We start from the raw sequence: 18603 nt of genomic DNA, 5'->3' as shown, positions 1-18603 counted from the left end.
TGTGAATTGCTGGGGAGGGTCTGACCTTGCTCTCTTCCGGTCCACGATCCAAGTCCAGCTAGTCTCTTGGCACCCTGGCCAAAGAGCCCCTGGACGACAGTCCAACACAACAGCTGTGCTTTCTAGAGGGAAGTGTGTGGCCGGGCTTGAGGTGGGGGCCGCATCCGAAGGCAGGAAGGCAAAGGATAACGTAGAATAACAGAGCTGCGAGGGACCTCGGAGGTCTTCTAGTCCAGCCCCCCGCTTGATTTTGTTCTGATATCTGCTCTCTGCAGGAATGCATCCTCTCTGGCATCATGTCCGTGAATGGCAAAAAGGTCCTGCACATGGACCGCAACGCTTACTATGGAGGGGAAAGTGCTTCTATTACGCCCCTGGAAGATGTGAGTATCCTTCCCTTTCCTTCCTTCCTTCCTTCCTTCCTTCCTTCCTTCCTTCCTTCCTTCCTTCCTTCCTTCCTTCCTTCCTTCCTTTCTCTTTCTTTCTTTCTTTCTCCTCTTTCTTTCTCTTTTCTTTCTTTCCCATTCCCTTCATCCTTTCTTGCTTGTTTGCTTTTCTTTCTTTTTCTCTTTCTTTTTTTCTTTCTTTCCCAATCCCTTCATCCTTTATTTCTTTCCTTTCTTTCCCATTCCTTTCTTTCTTTCTCTTCTCTTTCCTTCATTCCTTTCCCCCTTCATCCCTTCCTCCCCCTTTCTCCCCCTTCCTTCCTTCCTTTCCTTTCTTCTTCCTTCCTTCTTTCCTTCTTTCTTTCTCTCTCTCTCTCTTTCTCTTCTTCTTCTTTCTTTCCCATTCCCTTCATCCTTTCTTGCTTGCTTTCCTTCTTTTTTCTTTCTTTTTCTTTCTTTCTTTTCCAATCCCTTCATCCTTTCCTTTCTTTCCTTTCTTTCCCATTCCTTTCTTTTTTCTTTTCTTTCCTTCCTTCATTCCTCCCTCTCTCCTTCTTCCTCCCTTCTCTTTCTTTCTTTTTCTTTCCTTCCTTCTTTCCTTTCTCTCCCTCTTTCTTTCTCCTTCCTTCCTTCCTTCCCTCCCTCCCTCCCTCCCTCCCTTCTGGTTCCCTTCTGATTCTGGTCAGTTTACAGAATTTTTCCTGGGTGGGTGAAGTGCACAACCCCTCCTAACTTCACCTCCTCTTGTTCTTAAAAGCTGTACAAAAGGTTTTCCATGCCAGGAGTCGTCCCGGAGTCGATGGGCCGAGGAAGAGACTGGAACGTCGATCTGATCCCCAAATTTCTTATGGCCTGTGGTGAGTGGCTGGAAACGGCCTTGACTGCTCTCTTCTCCTGCTAGAAATGAAACAGTGGGTTTTCTACTTCTTTTGTGTCTCGGGCCTCTGAAAATACTGCAGCACACACGGCAGCCGTCCCTCTGGGCTGCGTAATGGATTTCCTTTAGTTACCATGCAGGTGGGTCCTCAACTTACGACCACAATTGAGCCTTCTTAGGGAAAGGTCTTAAAGTGGAACCCCGACCCCTCGGGGTGGCGGGTCAGACCCACTACGAAGTAAAGCGTATTCTTGATTCTAGAATTTTTAAAGAGAAATTGCAGTACTTAGTACAATGGAAGGGATATTGGCTGTCCGAAGCCACTTGGGTGAAGTTTAGCAATGTGAAAGCCAACAGACTCATTAAAAAGTTCTATAGGAAACAGGAAAGTCCAATTATCTCCTGGAAAAAAGCACTTTTGGCATAAAAGGAGGTGGGGCTTTCCGGGGGCTAATCGGCCCCACGGCTGCATGTTCCTCTGGACACCCCAAGCCATTGTCAACGCTGCTAACATCGGATGTTCTGGCTTGGACAACAGACGGAGATGCAGCCATTTTCCTTCTCATGTTTTACTCTTAGAATTAGAGTTAGAATTAAATGATACTGGGGGGGGGGTAGGAGGAAGATGCACGAGAGTTTAGCTAGACATAACAATACTGTAGCTAGCGTGAGAACCAAGGTTTTTGAAATAAGAGATGATAAGAAATGGCGGGTGGAAGAACTGGAGGGGAAGCCTGCATTTCAAGCTAATTGGGGAATGTGATTTATGACTGTGAATTGGAGGAGGGAATTGTGCTTTGATACTATGTGCTCAGGAGAGGGGAATCCAGATTTTGGCTTGGCCTATGTACGTGCCGATGCCATGCTACTCGAATAAAGGTTCTTTAAGGTAAACAATGCCTCGAAGTTCTTTGAAGAGTCTCCTCTGTCGGAACCACGACAGCCACGTTTTGAGTCTTTTCTGGAAGTCCAGGAGGGCGAGGGCTAGCCTCACCTCTTGGGGAGGGGGCGGGATAGAGAATATCCCACAGAATGGGGGCCAAGACAGAGAAGGCTCCCTTCCTGGACCCCCACCAGCCCAGAGTTCTTGAACCGGCGGCGTCTCGTCTGCAGCATTCCTCGCCTGCCTGCCTGGGTTCATACTGGGTGATTCATCCTGGGACCTTTTTTCTTTTTTCCCCCTGCAGGCCAGCTGGTCAAGATGCTGCTGTACACGGAGGTGACTCGCTACCTGGACTTCAAGGTGATCGAAGGCAGCTTCGTCTACAAGGGCGGGAAGATCTACAAAGTCCCGTCGACCGAAGCGGAAGCCCTCGCCTCCAGTAAGCCGATGGGTCTTTCTCTCGATGGATCCCACCAGGGGGTCACAATGCGGGTTGCCGGATCATCGCATTGGTAGGCCTCGCCTTACGGCCCACGATTGAGTCCCAGATTTTTGTTGCTGAGCAAGACGGTTCTTCAGTGACTCTGGGTCCCATTTTACGATCTTTCTTGCCCACTGTTCTTAAGTGAATCGCTGCAGTTAAGTTCTTAACACTGTTGTGAAGTGAGTCACTGCAGTTTTTAACACTTGTGAAGTGAATCACTGCAATTAAGTTAACACTTAAGTGAATCACTGCAGTTAACACAAGTTGTGAAGTGAATCACTGCAGTTCTTAACACTTAAGTGAATCACTGCAGTTAACTGTTAAGTGACACTGCAGTTAACACGGTTGTGAAGTGAATCACTGCAGTTGTTAACATTAAGTGAATCACTGCAGTTAACACAGTTGTGAAGTGAATTACTGCAGTTAACTGTTAAGTGAATCACTGCAATTAACACTGTTAAGTGAATCACTGCAATTAACACAGTTGTGAAGTGAATCACTGCAGTTAACACAGTTGTGAAATGAATCACTGCAGTTAACACAGTTGTGAAGTGAATCACTGCAGTTTTTAACACCGTTCTTAAGTGAATCAGGCTTCTCCCGTTGATTTTGCTGGTGAGTGGGTCACAAAAGGAGATCACATGACCCCGGGACACTGGGCAGCCATCCTAAATACATCCCAGTGGCCAGTTTTGATCATGTGACCGTGGGGACGCTGCAGTGGTCGTAAGTGTGAAAAACGGCCCTAAGTCACTTTTTTTTCAGTGCCGTCACTAAGCGAATGGTTATACGTTGAGGACTCCCTATACTCCAAAACAATCTCCAGCCCACAGTTGGGGGGAACTGGCCGGAGCCCCCATTGCTGCTCCTCTCCAAGCTCTAGAACAGGGGTAGGCAACCTTGGCCCTTTTATGACTGGTGGACTTCAACTCCCAGAATTCCTGAGCCAGCCATGCTGAGGGGAAAGGGAGAGGTTTCCAAGCTGAGCCAGGCTGGCTCAGGAATTCTGGGAGTTGAAGTCCACCAGTTATGAGGAGGCCATAGTTCCCTCATGCTGGCTCAGGAATTCTGGGAGTTGAAGTCCACGAGTCTTAAAGTTGCCAAGGTTGAGGACCCCTGATCTAGGAGGCTCAATGCTTAGAACAGGAGGACTTAGGACAGGGGTAGGCAACCTTGGCTCTTTTATGACTCGTGGACTTCAACTCCCAGAATTCCTGAGCCAGCAATGGAGGAAGTATGGCCCCCTCATGACTTGTGGACTTCAACTCCCAGAATTCCTGAGCCAGCATGGCTCAGCTTGGGAACTCTCCCTTTCCCCTCAGCGTGGCTGGCTCAGGAATTCTGGGAGTTGAAGTCCACCAGTCATAAAAGAGCCCAGGTTGCCTACCCCTGCTCTAGAACAAACCAGGATAGAAGTGCGCATTTGTCACTCCTCCTCACTCAAGAGGGCTGTTTTCCCTTTTGAAGGTTTGATGGGCCTGTTTGAGAAAAGACGCTTCCGGAAGTTTCTGGTCTACGTGGCCAACTTTGACGAGAACGACGCCCGCACCTTCGAAGGGGTGGACCCCAAGAAGACCACCATGCGCGACGTCTACAAGAAGTTTGATCTCGGCCAGGATGTGATTGACTTCACGGGCCACGCCCTGGCCCTGTACAGGACGGATGAGTAAGTGGACCCCCTCCCTCCCCTGGGAGAGAGACCCCTCCCCACCTCTCCTGGGTTTTCCCTCACTTCATCTAAACCAGTGTTTCTCAACCTTGACAATTTTAAGGCATGTGGACTTCAACTCCCAGAATTCCACAGCCAGCAATGCTGGCTGTAGAATTCTGGGAGTTGAAGTCCACATGCCTTAAAATTGTCAAGGTTGAGAAACACTGATCTAAACCATGGCACTATGGTGACTTTACAACCTGGGGACTTCAACTCCCAGAATTCCTGTGCCAGTATAGCTGGCTCAGGAATTCTGGGAGTTGTAGTCCCCAGGTTATATTGGCCCACCCATGATCTCAACTTCCTTTCCTTTCCTTTCCTTTCTTCTAACTTCCCTCTTTCTTTCGTTCTTTCTTTCTTTCTTTCTTTCTCTCTCTCTCTCTCTCTCTCTCTCTCTCTCTCTCTCTCTCTCTCTCTCTCTTTCTTTCTTCCTTACTTCTTTCCTTCCTTCCTTCCTATCTTTCTTTTCTTTTCTTTTTTCTTTTTTTCTTTCAGCTACCTAGATCAACCTTGCCAAGAAACCATCAACAGGATTAAACTGTACAGCGAGTCTTTGGCGAGATATGGCAAAAGTCCCTACCTCTATCCTCTCTATGGCTTGGGCGAGCTTCCCCAGGGATTCGCCAGGTGAGACCTTCGCTGGGGGCGGGGGAGACGGACTTCTTTGGGCTGCCAGGTCCAATTAATAGCCTTTTATTTAATAATAATAATAACAACAGCAACAATTGTCGATAAAAAAGACAAAAAAGTCTGGATAGTGGACGTGGCAGTGCCTGGAGACAGCAGAATAGACAAGAAAGAACTGGAGGAGATAACAAAATACAAAGACCTACAAATAGAAATAGAAAGACTGTGGCAAAGGCAAGCAAGGGTGGTACCAATAGTCATAGGCGCCTTGGGTGCAATCCCAAAACAACTGGAGCACCACTTGGACACCATCATCGGCATTGACAAATTCACCATCAGTCAATTGCAAAAGGCGGCCTTACTAGGAACCGCTTCCATCCTGCGACGAGATCTGTAATACCATCAAACATCCACATCTGCCTCTCCCAGGTTCTTGGGAAGGACTCGATAGGTAGACAAAATGCCAAATCCGGTCTGAACATCTGGCTGACTGTGCGATGATCAATAATAATAATAATAATAATAATAATAATAATAATAATAATAATAATAATAATAATAATAATAATAATAATAATAATAATAATAATAATGTTTGAAGGGACCTTGGAGATTTTCTAGTCCAACCCCCTGCTCAGGCAGGAAACCCTACACCATTTCAGACAAATGGCTGTCCGGTCTCTTCTTAAAAACTCCCAGTGTCGGAGATTCACAACTTCTGGAGGCAGGTTGTCGCAGATAAGGGCCGGCTAAATTCAAAGGAGATTAGATTTAGTTCGCTTATGACTATGTAGGGATGCTAGGCTGCTGCCTCTTTTAACTCCCCCCCCCCAGTTGGGACGGCGCGGGAAAGTTCCAGTTTGGGGAAACGGAGATCGTGCAAAGAAGTCTGGCAAACAGAGCCCGTTTGGTGTAGCGGTTAAGGCATCCCCCAGGCTAAAAAGCAGGAGACCCCGAGTTCTAGTCCTGCCTTAGACGGTAAACCTCCCAAAACCGCTGCTGAAGAAAATTGCAAGGTGGGTTTTGCCAGGATTCAAACGCGACTTGAAGGCAGAAAAATAATAATTAGATCCACATTGTCCACATTGGGGCTTGGTCGGCCGAAGGTGCAATTAAATCATTTGACTTTGGACCAACTTTGGGGATATTTTTGCTTTGTCGGCAGGCTCAGTGCCATCTACGGAGGGACCTACATGTTGAACAAGCCCATCGAAGAGATCGTCGTAGAGAACGGCAAAGTGGTCGGCGTGAAATCGGAAGGCGAGGTAAAGCGAGGCTGTTTTTGTAAATTTTTCTCCCCTCTGCTCCAGGGAAAGAGCCGAAACGGGATTACAACCAGGAGCTCAGCCTCCTCCTTTTCGGTGCCTCTTATGAGTAAAAACCGCGCGACTTCTTTCCCAAGCGCCCCAAGCGCCCCAAGGATTCTTTAACATTGAGGAATCGGTCGGAAGATCGAGGATTGTTTCGTGATCCAATCAGGGCAACTTCACGGGTGCTAGAAGGGAGTGTGTGTATTTGGGGGGGGGGGATTGTGCAGAGGAAGAGAATGAAAAGGGGAAGAGGAGGAGGGGGAACTGGGGGGGGGTCCTTGGTGCTCTCTAAACTGGGCCGTTTGCTTGCGAGTGTTTCGTGACCCAGCTAGGGAGCATCCTCAGCGGTAAATAATTATCCTTAGACAAACAGTCAGTAACCAACAACCTAATCAAGGGACCTGTAGGAACACCCCACCAACACTGACAGGGCAAGCCATTGGTGTATAAACAGAGCAGACCCCCCACTCCCTTCTAGTACTGATGTCGTCACCTAGTTGGGTCAGGAAATGTTTGGAAGAAAACAAGTTCACAGAGCACCAGAGACGACGACTCCCCCCCCCCACACCCCACTCTTCTTCTAGCACTGATGATGTTCCCTACATGGGTCATGAAACATCTGCAAGAAAACCACCAAGCTCAGAGAGCACCAAGGACCCCAGTTGTCGTCGTCGTCCTCCTCCTCCTCCTCCTCCTCCTCCTCCTCCTCCTCCTCCTCTCCACAAACCCCACTCCCTTCTAGCACTGATGATGTTACCTAGTTGGGTCATGAAATGTCTGCAAGAAAACCACCAAGCTCAGAGAACACCAGGGACTCCACAATTCTTCTCCTTCTCTTCCTCCTCCTCCTCTTCCATACCCTTCATTCTTTCTCTTTCTTCCTCTCCTCTTCCCCCTTCTCTTAAACCCCACTCCCTTCTAGCACTGATGATGTTACCTAGTTGGGTCATGAAACGTCTGCCAGAAAAACAAGCAAGCTCAGAGAGCAATAAAGACCCCAGAGTACTCGTCCTCCCCCCTCCTCTTCCTCCTCCCCTTTTCCTTCTCCACTTCACAACCCCACTTCCTTTGTCATATCCTCTCTGCAAACCCCACTCCCTTCTAATGATGCTACCTAGTTTGGTCCATGCAACATCTGCAAGAAAACAAGCAAGCTCAGAGAGCACCCAGGACCCCACAGTCCTCCCTTTCCTCCTCCTCCATGCCCCCCGTCAAACCCCCCTTCCAGCACTGATGATGTTCCCTAGTTCGGTCAGGAAACGTCTGCAAGAAAACATCCAAGCTCAGAGAACACCTAGGACCCCACAATCCTCTTTCTTTCTTTCTTTCTTTCTTTCTTTCTTTCTTTCTTTCTTTCTTTCTTTCTTTCTTTCTTTCTTTCTTTCTTTCTTTCTTTCTTTCTTTCTTTCTTTCTTTCCTTCCTTCCTCCCTCCCTCCCTCCCTCCCTTTCTTTACTCCTCTTCCCTCCCTCCCAGCACTAGTTGGGTCAGGAAACATCTGCAAGGAAAACACCCAACTCAGAGAGCCCCCAGGACCCCACAGTCCTTCCTCTCCTCCTCCTCCATGCCCCACCCTGGCAAACCCCACTCCTAGACTGATGATGTTCCCTAGTTGGGTCAGGAAATGTCTGCAAGAAAACCACCAAGCTCAGAGAACACCAAGGACCCCACAGTCCTTCTCCTTCCTTCCTTCCTTCCTTCCTTCCTTCCTTCCTTCTTTCCTTCCTTCCTTCCTTCCTTCCTTCCTTCCTTCCTTCCTTCCTTCCTTCCTTCCTTNGCAGCTCATCTGCGACCCCAGCTACGTCCCGGACCGGGTGAAGAAAATGGGCAAGGTGATCCGGGTCATCTGCATCCTGAACCACCCCATCCGGAACACCAACGACGCCAACTCCTGCCAGATCATCATTCCCCAGAACCAAGTCAACCGGAAGTCGGGTAAGACGCAGGAGGAGCAAATACGGCTCTCGGGGGGGGGGCGCGGCGTGGGGAGGAATCTCTTGGCCGAAGCCGTGCCCGTTTGGCGGCTTTTGTCTCCGTGCCTTCGTGTGTGTTTGTGAGGTTTTTTTGCCACCCGTTGTGTCTTTTATTTTATTTATTTTTTTATTTATTTTAAAGACATCTACGTCTGCATGATCTCGTCCGCCCACAACGTGGCGGCCCAGGGCAAGTACATCGCCATCGTGAGCACCACCGTGGAGACCAACAATCCCGACAAGGAGATCAGGCCCGCCATGGACCTGCTGGAGCCCATTGAGGAGAAGTAAGGCCGCCCGCTGGGTTTGGGCCGAGTTGGGGGACTCTGCCCCACACACACACATACACACATACACACACCAGTCTGGGGGATTGTGGGAGTTGAAGTCCACAGGCCGAGGGGGAGAAACACCCGAGGCTCAGTCCTCTGTGGCGAAGAAAGACGACACACCGCAAGGGATGTCCAGCTATAGCAGCTTTAAGACTTGGGTCCCAAAGGTGCCTTTAAGACTGGTGGACTTCCAACTCCCAGAATTCCCCAGCCAGCTATGCTGGCTGGGGAATTCTGGGAGTTGGAAGTCCACCAGTCTTACAAGTTTGCCAAGAATTCTGGGAGTTGGAAGTCCACCAGTCTTACAAGTTTGCCAGGAATTCTGGGCGTTGGAAGTCCACCAGTCTTACAAGTTTGCCAAGAATTCTGGGAGTTGGAAGTCCACCAGTCTTACAAGTTTGCCAAGAATTCTGGGAGTTGGAAGTCCACCAGTCTTACAAGTTTGCCAAGAATTCTGGGAGTTGGAAGTCCACCAGTCTTACAAGTTTGCCAAGAATTCTGGGNAATTCTGGGCGTTGGAAGTCCGCCAATCTTACAAGTTTGCCAGGAATTCTGGGCGTTGGAAGTCCGCCAATCTTACAAGTTTGCCAGGAATTCTGGGCGTTGGAAGTCCGCCAATCTTACAAGTTTGCCAGGAATTCTGGGCGTTGGAAGTCTGCCAATCTTACAAGTTTGCCAGGAATTCTGGGAGTTGAAGTTTGCCTGGAATTCTGGGAGTTGAAGTCCGCCAGTCTTACAAGGCTGGACACCCCTGCCTTAACCCCATGAGATCAAAATGTACCAGATTTTGGGTTTTTTTGCCAAACTCCAACCCCACCAGAGGCATCAGACAGAAATCCCAATATGCACAGTTTGTGCCTTTGAAATAAAACCAGATTTATTTATTTTTTTGTTGTTGGGTCGGCTCTCACCGCCCTGTTGGCTGGAATCTTCCCGGATTGATCTTCTCTTTCTCTTTCCTTGTAGATTTGTTAGTGTGAGCGACATGTTTTCCCCAACTGACCTGGGCAGAGAAAGCCAGGTTGGTATAAAGGGGGGGGGCAGGACTGTTTCTGGGGGGGGGGGAGGACCCCGTTTATGCACTGGTCCTTCCGTTTCATTTGTTTCTAAATTTAATGCTTCGTGTTTTTCATCTTTGTCACGTTTAATTGCCCCTAATTAAAGAACAAGAAGGGTGGAAGGGAAGGAGAGAGGGAGGGAAGAAGATGAGAGAAGAAAGGATGGAAGGAAGGATTGGGGAAGAGAGGAAGGAAGGGAAGAAGAGGAGAGAAAGATGGAAGGAAGGATTTGGGAAGAGAGGAAGGAGGAAGGGAGGGAAGAAGATGAGAGAAAGATGGAAGGAAGGATTTGGGAAGAGGGAAAGGGAGGAAGGAAGAAAAGAAACGTGTGGGAAGAGGAGGAAAGGAAGGGAAAGAGGGAGGGAAGAAGATGAGAGGATGGAAGGAAGGATTTGGGAAGAAGGAAAGGAAGGGAGGGAAGGAAGGAAGAAGATTGGAAGGAAGGATTTGGGAAGAGGGAAAGAGAAGGAGGGGAGGGAGGGAAGAAGATGAGAGAAAGATGGAAGGAAGGATTTGGGAAGAGGGAAAGGGAGGAAGGGAGAGAAAAAAGGGAAGAAGGCAGCAAAGAAGGAAGGGGAAGGGAAGCAGGGAGGAAGAGAAGGAAGGATGGATTTGGGAAGAGGGAAATAAGATCCAGAAAGGAGAGAGAAAAGAGAAAAAGAAAAGAGAAATGAAAGAATGAAAGAAAACCCCCAAACTCTGATGGTGACAGGCACCCTCTGCCCTTTTTTATTTCCCCTCCGGCCAGATCTTTATCTCCCGCACCTACGACCCCACCACCCACTTCGAGACCACCTGCGATGACATCAAAGACATTTACAAGCGGATGATGGGCTCCGAGTTCGACTTCGAAGAGATGAAGCGGAAGAAGAACGACATCTACGGAGAGGAGGACCAGCAGTGAACGGGGCCCGGACGTCTCTCAACCCCCCCACCTGCCCCGCCCCACCCCCTGGCTCTCAGTCGCTGGCTGGGGGGCACCCCCCCGCACGGAGGACCTTTTAAGCTGAGCGCCATACCCAGCTCACCGTTGTAAGGCCCTGTTCTTTTCCCTCCCTCCTTCCTTCCTTCCCTCCATCCCTCTCTCTTTCTCTGCCCTTCCTGAATCATATCTCTGGAGATTGAAAGGACCCTGCGCTGATCAAAACCCTCCCTCTCTCTCTTTTCCGATATAATCATGTGTCCATTTCAGGTTGCGGTGTTCAGATTGGCAGGTGCTACCACACCCACAACTTTCTCTTTAACTCTTTTGCTTACTCCGCTCTCAGCCCTTTGAGAAAGAAAGAAAGAAAGAAAGAAAGGAAGGAAGGAAGAAAGGAAGGAAAGAGAGAGAGAGAGAAAGAAAGAAAGAGAAAGAAAGAAAGAAAGAAAGAAAGAAAGAAAGAAAGAAAGAAAGAAAGAAAGCCGGCCGGTTCCAGAGTGGGGCGGGGGGAGAACGGGACACAAGGACCACCAGCCAGAGGGTCTCTCCTAGCCTCCCCCCCCTCAGCCTACCATCTTTTTCCCCAAAATCCTGGCGGTCCACGCACCGATATCAGCCTTTCTCTCCCCCCCCCCCCAAATAAAATAAAATAAAATATCCCATTTCATGCCAGCCAAAAGTTCCCATCGAAATCTGCTCTCCTGGCAAAAGCTGCCTTCCGGCTGCCCGTCCTGAAGTGGCAGCTCGTAAAAAAGAGTCCCCGACAATTTTGAGTTTTGTTGGTTTTTTGTTTTAACCCCCCCCCCCTCCTTAAATCTTCCCCGTCCTCCTAAGCTTCTCAAAACTTGTTTACATCTGTTGGGACACAACTGCGCCGCGAGGCTTCTGTTTGTGTTTTAAAAGTGCTACTAATAAAACAAAAAACAAAAAAACGGTGCAAGCACGAAAACGCTGGCGTGGGCAAGGCCTCTCTGTGTTTGTGCGCGCGCGTGTATGTCTTCCGTCGCCTGCGTTTTGGGACCTTTTTTGGTTTTTTTGCGGTATTGGGTGGAGGGAGGTTGAGGTTTGGTTGAGTGGGGAAAAGGTGCTGCATTATTTCTGTGCTGTGCAAGTAAAACCAGTTCACTGATGATGTTGTCTAGTTGGGTCACGAAACGTCTGCAAGGAAACCACCAAGTTCAGAGAGCACCAAGGACCCCACAGTCGTCGTTTTCCTCCTCCTCCTCCTCTCCACACGCCCCACTCCCTCTAACCTTGATGATGTCCCCTAGTTGGGTCAAGAAAAGTCTGGAAGAAAACCACCCGGCTCAGAGAACACCAGGGACCCCACAATCCTTTTCTTCCTCTCCTCCAGCTCCTTCCCCTCCTCCCCACAAACCCTCCTCCCTTCTACCACTGATGCTGTTCCCTAGTTGGGTCATGAAACGTCTGCAAGGAAATCACCCAGCTCGGAGAGCACCAAGGACCCCACAGTCCTCCTCCTCCTCTCTTCAAACCCCCTCCCTTCTAGCATTGATGATGTTACCTAGTTGGGTCATGAAATATCTGCAAGAAAACTACCCAGCTCAGGGAGCACCAGGGACTCCACAATTCTTCTCTTCCTCCTCCTTCCCTTCATTCTTTCTCTTTCTTCCTCTCCCTCTCCTCTTCCCCCTCTCCTTAAAACTCACTCCTGTGTAGCACTGATGATGTTACCTAGTTGGGTCATGAAACATCCGCAAGGAAGCGACCAAGAGCACCAAGGACCCCACAATTCTCTTCCTCCTCCCCCTTCATTCTTTCTCTTTCTTCCTCTCCTCCCCCCCTTCCTCCTCTCCTCCTTAAACCTTATTCCCTTCTAGCACTGATGGCATTACCTAGTTGGGTCATGAAACATCTGCAAGAAAACCACCCAGCTCGGAGGGCACCCAGAGTCCTCCTCCTTTCCACTCCCTTCTAACACTCAGGTTGTTCCCTAGTCAGGTCACGAAATGTCTGCAAGAACCCCCCCCCAGTCCTACTCCTGTGGGTTCCCACTACAAACATCTCAGCGGAAGAAGCCCTTGTCCTCCCACACAAGCAAAGGAGGCCCACCTGTGTGTGTGTGTGTGTCCTCCATTCCTAGAAAGACGCATCACAACCAAGAGGTCGATTGGACTAATCAAGCCTGTGAGTTCTAGCGCGAAACCCAGTCGGTGACTTTGGGCCAGTCCCTCTCGGCCCAACCCACCTCACAGGGTGGTTGTGAGGAAAACAGGAGGAAGGAAAGAATATGATTTTACGTTCACCGCCGTAACCGATAAAGTTATAAAGCCGGGATAAAAATCGAATCAATAAATATAGTTAAGCCCCCAACTGCCAAACTGACACAATAATATAAAATTTAGATTATTTTTTTCCCCTCGTTCCCATTGTCCATTGTAACGCCCTTGGTGTGGTTTTACACCTTTGGTTGAGTTTTATTTTATTATTATTTGGGGGGGATTGTCCTCTTCCCCCCTGAATGATTCCACTAAGCCTTTTCAAGTCAACTTTATTTATAAAGATTAGTTACAAAAGAATTCTTTTTTTTTTTTTTTTGGTTCCCCAAAGATGGGCGAAGATATCTTACAAGGCCTAATTTTTATTAGTGCAGCAAATGAGTGGGGGAGAAAAAAAAACCCTTTTATTATTGCAATACCATGAACAGACCCCTCTCTTAATAAGAGAGAGAGAGGCCCAACTCCAGAACCCAAACAAACCATGCTATCTACAAGAGAAATCAAGTGCTACTAACTCGGATTATCTATTTTGTCACCCCTCTTCCTCCTCCCCTCCCCCCCCCCCCCCCCCCGCAAAACACCCCTCGTAAAGGTAAATGATCATTGCAAAAGATCCTGAATCCTAAAACTCCAGGAGACGCAGGCAGCACAGTTGTCGTGCACCCTGGAGGAGCACAATTGCAGAGGAGTTGTGTTAAAGTCAGCGCAGCGCACAGGGGTGGTGGTGTCCAGACTGGGCGACCTTAAGAGAGGTGGACTTCAGCTGCCAGAATTGAAGTGCCATGGGTGGAGAATTCTGGGAGTTGGGAGTCCAGTGGGTGGGGAATTCTGGGAGTTGAAGTCCAGTGGGTGGGGAATTCTGGGAGTTAGGAGTCCAATGGGGGGGGAATTCTAGGAGTTGAAGTCCAATGGGTGGGGAATTCTGGGAGTTGAAGTCCAATGGGTGAGGAATTCTGGGAGTTAGGCGTCCAATGGGTGAGGAATTCTGGGAATTGAAGTCCAGTGGGTGGGGAATTCTGGGAGTTGAAGTCCAATGGGTGAGGAATTCTGGGAATTGAAGTCCAATGGGTGGGGAATTGTGGGAATTGAAGTCCAATGGGTGGGGAATTGTGGGAATTGAAGTCCAATGGGTGGGGAATTCTAGGAGTTGGAAGTGCAATGGGTAGGGAATTCTGGGAATTGAAGTCCACTGGCTGGGGAATTGGACACCCCTGCCTAACACAGTGCCTGTGAAACACTTTAAACCTCCCCGTCCCCACCACACACACACTTTTGGAGTGCGCCAACCGTGTCTCGTGTCTGAAGTGTTGGGTTGAGGTCAACCGATCCCTAACCCTTCAAGTAAGCAGATTTTTAAATGTTTCCTATGAGAGAACTGAGCTGCACAATTGAGAGTCCCGGTTTCCCAGCCTTCGTTTTCCTACGCAAGAGAAACGGACGAGCACAAAACGCATTTTCCTTCTGAGGTTCCACGTTGTGGTTAAATAAAACACCCCCCCCCACTTTCCCCCCACCCCCCCCAAATCCTTGCCACGGCCCTTAAATAAAACCGGCCGGGGGAAGTGAGGACCGTCTGCTTGACCTCGAACGGCGTTGGCGGCTGCTGAATTGGAGTGAGCGGGACGAGAGTTCCGGGGTCTCCGGGAACGTCCGGAACGAAGAGAAAAGTCGGTTTGGCGTCGCGATTCCTGGCCGGTTGCCAAGAGGCCGAAGGCGTCGATTCTGGTTACCTGGAACAAACATCGAGATAGTCCTCAAATAACAATCATAGTTGATCGCCATTTCCATGGCTGAGGAAGACAGTCGTTCACTGAGTTTTGCCATTTTACGACTTGCCTTGCCACCGTCGTTAAAACGAATCACTGCAATTGTTCAGCCAGTAACACCGTTGTTAAGTGAATCCGGCTTTCCCCCCATTGACTCTGCTTGTCAGAAGGTCGCAAAAAAGTGACACCCCCTCCCCCGGGACGCCACGACCGTCATAAAAACGAGTCAGTTGCCAAATGTAACTGAATTTCGATCACGTGACCGTGACAGGTGCTACAGCGGTTGTTAAGTGTGAAAAATTGGTGCTAAGTCACATTTTTCATTGGTGTTTGTAACTGAATAGTCACTATACAAACTGTTGTAAGTCGAGGACTAATTTGTAATAGTTTTCCTCCTCCAGAAATTATTTCCTCCCCAGTTTCTTGCTTGAGGGGGGGGTGAATTAACTGCCACTAAAAAGTTGTTTCATGAGGAGATGGGCAGTGAATAAAATGATAAAATAAAATGTGAAATTAATATAAAATAGTAATATGAATAAAATAAATCAAATCAAATATAAAATAATACAATAAAATATAAAAAATAATGTAAAATAAAATATATGAAATACAAATAAAATAATATAAAATAAAACAAAATGTAAAAGAAACTTATAAAAGAAAATAAATCAAATAAATGTAAAATAAAATAATATAGCATAATACAATAAAATATAAAATAAATAAAAAATAAAATGTAAAATTAATATAAAATAGTAATCCAAATCAAATCAAATATAAAATACAATCAAATGTAAAATATAAAATAAAATAACGTAAAATAAAATATATGAAATATAAATAAAACAGTGTAAAATTATAAAAATAAAATAAAATAAAATAAATGTAAAATATAATAATAATAAAGCACAATCCAATAATAAAATAAAAAAATAAAATAATATAAAATAGAATAATAAAATAAAATAAATAAAAAATAAAATAAATGTGAAATAAAATAATAATATAGCACAATACAATAATAAAATAAAATAGAATAATAAAATAAAATAAAAATAATAAAATAAAATAGAATAATAAAATAATAAAATAAAATAAAATCCTCAGTTGACTTCCAAAATCCGCCATCGATGCTTCTTTTCGCTGTCCACTTTCTGGATCCGGCCGCTTTCCTTACCAGAAGCCGCTTCTGAAGGGCGCCACCATCTCTGGAGCGGCCGTGATGAAGCCGGTAATGTCCAGGCGCAGAATCCCTTTGTCCTCTAAGGCTTCTCGGCAGGCGCTGGCGTTTTCTGAAAGGCGAAAGCAGAGGTCACTCCCCTGGACGGAACAAGAAAAGTCATCCTTCCAGACCTGCGCCCATTTCACAGAAGGGAATCTCAAGCCCAGACAGGCCACATGAGCCCAGAAAAGAGGCCAGGATGGCATTGGACGCCAAATCCAACTAGATAAATCAAACTAGACTTACGTCGGGTTGCTTAGCCACCGTTCAAAGTTACAATGGACTTAGGAGGGGGCCGGTCGCTTAGTGACCGTTTGAAGTTACACCAAACTTACTCTTGCCCGGACCTTCTATCAAACAAAACCAATAGGGGAAGCCAGCTTCACTTAACAACTGTATGACTGACTTAAACCACTGCAGGGGTTCACTTCAACAACTGTGGCGAGAAAAAGGCCCTAAAATAGGGCAAAGCTCGCGTAGCCAGTGTCTCGCTTAGTGATGTAAAATTTCGGTTCCGCTCGTTCAGTCGAGGACTGCCTGTAGCTGCAAACGGAAGGGTGTTCCGGAAGAGACGAGCGACGTGCACGGCCAACGCCGTCAAGATTCTTCCTACGTTTTTTGGGGGGCAGATGGCAACGACGGGGTGCCCTTTCCTACCTGTGAGGAACACGGCGAACCGCCTGGTGATGTGTTGAATCTGCAGGTTCAAGAGGCAGTTGAGGCGCTCGAATCTCGTGCAGGATCTGGAGTCGCACACATGGTAGTGGAGGACTTCGGCGAGGTTGGCCACCTGGCACGATTTCAGGACCGACTCCTTGGTGTACGCGGCAGGATCCCCCCTGCGGGAAGAAAGAAGACCAAGAGGTGATCCCTTGAGCGGGTGGCAATTTCACAAAAGGTCCCCAGTCCATCAGCCCAGCTCATTTTCCCTCTTGGGGGGGGGCGGGGGGGGAAAGCAATATTGTCCACGGATATATCCCACTTTCCACCCACCATAATACAGGCAGTCCTCAACTTACGACCGCAACTGAGCCCTAAATTTCCATCGCTAAGCAAAACATGAATATTGCCCCCTTTTACGGCCTTTCTTCCTAGATTTGTGAAGCGAATCACTGCAGTTATTAAGTTAGCAACACGGTCGTTAAGCGAATCCGGCTTCCCTCCGTTGACTCTGCTTGTCGTGAGGTCACAAAAGGGGAGCACATGACCCCGGGACACTGCGACCGTCATAAATACGAGTCAGTTGCCAAGCATCTGAATTTTGATCCCGCGACCATGGGGATGTTGCAACGGTCGTAAATATGAAAAACAGACGTAAGTCACTTTTCGCTGCCATTGTAATTTTGAACGGTCGCTAAACGAACTGTTGTAAGTCAAGGAAGTTTTTAAGAAGAGACTGGACAGCCATTTGTCTGAAATGGTATAGGGTTTCCTGCCTGAGCAGGGGGTTGGACTAGATGACCTCCAAGGTCTCTTCCAACTTTATTATTATTATTATCTTTTATTCATTAGACATGAACCTCAGTCAACTGAACATTCAAATTGGCTGGTGCTGATAGTTGTTATTATTATTATTATTATTATTACTATCATCTAGCATTTGAATTTTAATCTGATTTGTTTTCGCTTCTAAGTTTTAACTTGTTTTTACTATAGTTTTCAAATTCTGCTTTTATTGATAGATTCATATGGCCTTATGATGTTGTTGTAAACTGCACAGAGACTTGAGGGGAGATGCAGGGTGTAAGAAATCTAAATAAAATAAAATTGCCCGTGGAAACTGCGTTGACCAGCTTCCCACAACATGCTTACAGATAACCCTGGTTAAATAAAATATAATTGCCTCGTTCACAGACCAGTATTGGGCCCTGCTTGAATGAATAAATGAACCCCTTTCTGAATGAACGTGGTCCTCGTATAATGTGCTTCTTCGTTTAATGAGGACTAGCGTATATACCCGCAGATTAGCCAAGAATTTTAAGGGCCAAAATATACTCCCCAAATTATATTCGTCTCAGTCCATTGGCAGATAAGCAGAACCGTAAATTTTTAGTCAAAATACCACGAAAAATGTGCCACCCACAAATAAATCAATTTGTCGTGTATTTTTGTTGGGATTTTGGTTAAAAAAATTGAGAGTTAGTTTCTGCTGCAGATGGGCTTATCCACAAATATATATATATATGGTATGCAGATTCGGTACAGTGGGGTGCGAGCCAATGGGGAAGCAGGACTGAGAACAAGGAGGAGGTTCTTGGGAAGGCAGAGCAGGGGGTTGGACTAGAAGACCTCCAAGGTCCCTTCCAGCAACGTTCTGATTGATCTCACCTGGCATCTTCCTTGAGCTTCTTGGATTCTTGGTAGTGGAGAAACCACTTCCATCGTCCATGACTGTTGAGTTTCTCCAGAGTTTTGATCACATCTTTCAGCTCCCCTAGAGAAAAGAGCAGGGCCCCACCATTAGTCCAGTAGTTCTCAACATTGCCTACTTTCAGATGGGTGGACTTCAACTCCCAGAATTCCCCAGCCAGCATGCTTTAAGATGGGTGGACTTCAACTCCCAGAATTCCCCAGCTGAAGAATGTGCAAACCGGCCCTCCGAAGCAGGCAGACTCACCCACGCTCATCCCTTGCAGCACGTCGTCGTCGGACACCACAAAGCCTCCACTGTGGAACAGCTCCTGATAGGTGTGAGCCAGCGCATCTTCGGGGCTGTCCACCCCGGCGAAAGTCACGTTGGGGCAGCGTTTGAGACGCAGCAAGGAAGGGACCTGTGGGAGCACCAAAGAGATCAGGGGTGTCAAACTCGCAAC

The 18603-nt window shown here is 47.5% G+C and overlaps 2 protein-coding genes across 2 annotated transcripts in view; one reads left to right on the top strand and one right to left on the bottom strand.

Annotated features, from left to right (window-relative positions):
* Positions 1–254: 254 nt before the first annotated feature.
* On the top strand, positions 255–10562 carry GDI2 (GDP dissociation inhibitor 2; the record flags this gene model as incomplete). Its single annotated transcript, XM_015823722.2, has 10 exons — positions 255–383; positions 1144–1243; positions 2451–2585; positions 4098–4296; positions 4837–4968; positions 6134–6256; positions 8055–8212; positions 8393–8537; positions 9549–9603; positions 10389–10562. Coding segments are annotated over 10 exons (1332 nt in total), but the record flags the coding sequence as incomplete, so codon positions are not given.
* Positions 10563–13402: 2840 nt separating this feature from the next.
* The window catches only part of TASOR2 (transcription activation suppressor family member 2), a 25912-nt gene continuing 20711 nt past the window's right edge, over positions 13403–18603 (bottom strand). Inside the window, exons 14-18 of the mRNA XM_029285626.1 lie at positions 18408–18561; positions 18119–18224; positions 16448–16629; positions 15746–15860; positions 13403–13466 (exon numbers count right to left, since the gene is read on the bottom strand). Of these exons, the coding sequence (XP_029141459.1) occupies positions 13403–13466; positions 15746–15860; positions 16448–16629; positions 18119–18224; positions 18408–18561 (621 nt within the window). The remainder of the gene's footprint in view (positions 13467–15745; positions 15861–16447; positions 16630–18118; positions 18225–18407; positions 18562–18603) is intronic.

Source organism: Protobothrops mucrosquamatus, unplaced genomic scaffold, assembly GCF_001527695.2.
Source record: "Protobothrops mucrosquamatus isolate PMUCROS unplaced genomic scaffold, P.Mucros_1.0 scaffold1967, whole genome shotgun sequence".
NCBI classification, from domain to species: Eukaryota; Metazoa; Chordata; class Lepidosauria; order Squamata; family Viperidae; genus Protobothrops; species Protobothrops mucrosquamatus.
The sequence above is the reverse complement of the archived record's forward strand: the minus strand, read 5'-3'. Positions and strand labels throughout refer to the sequence as shown.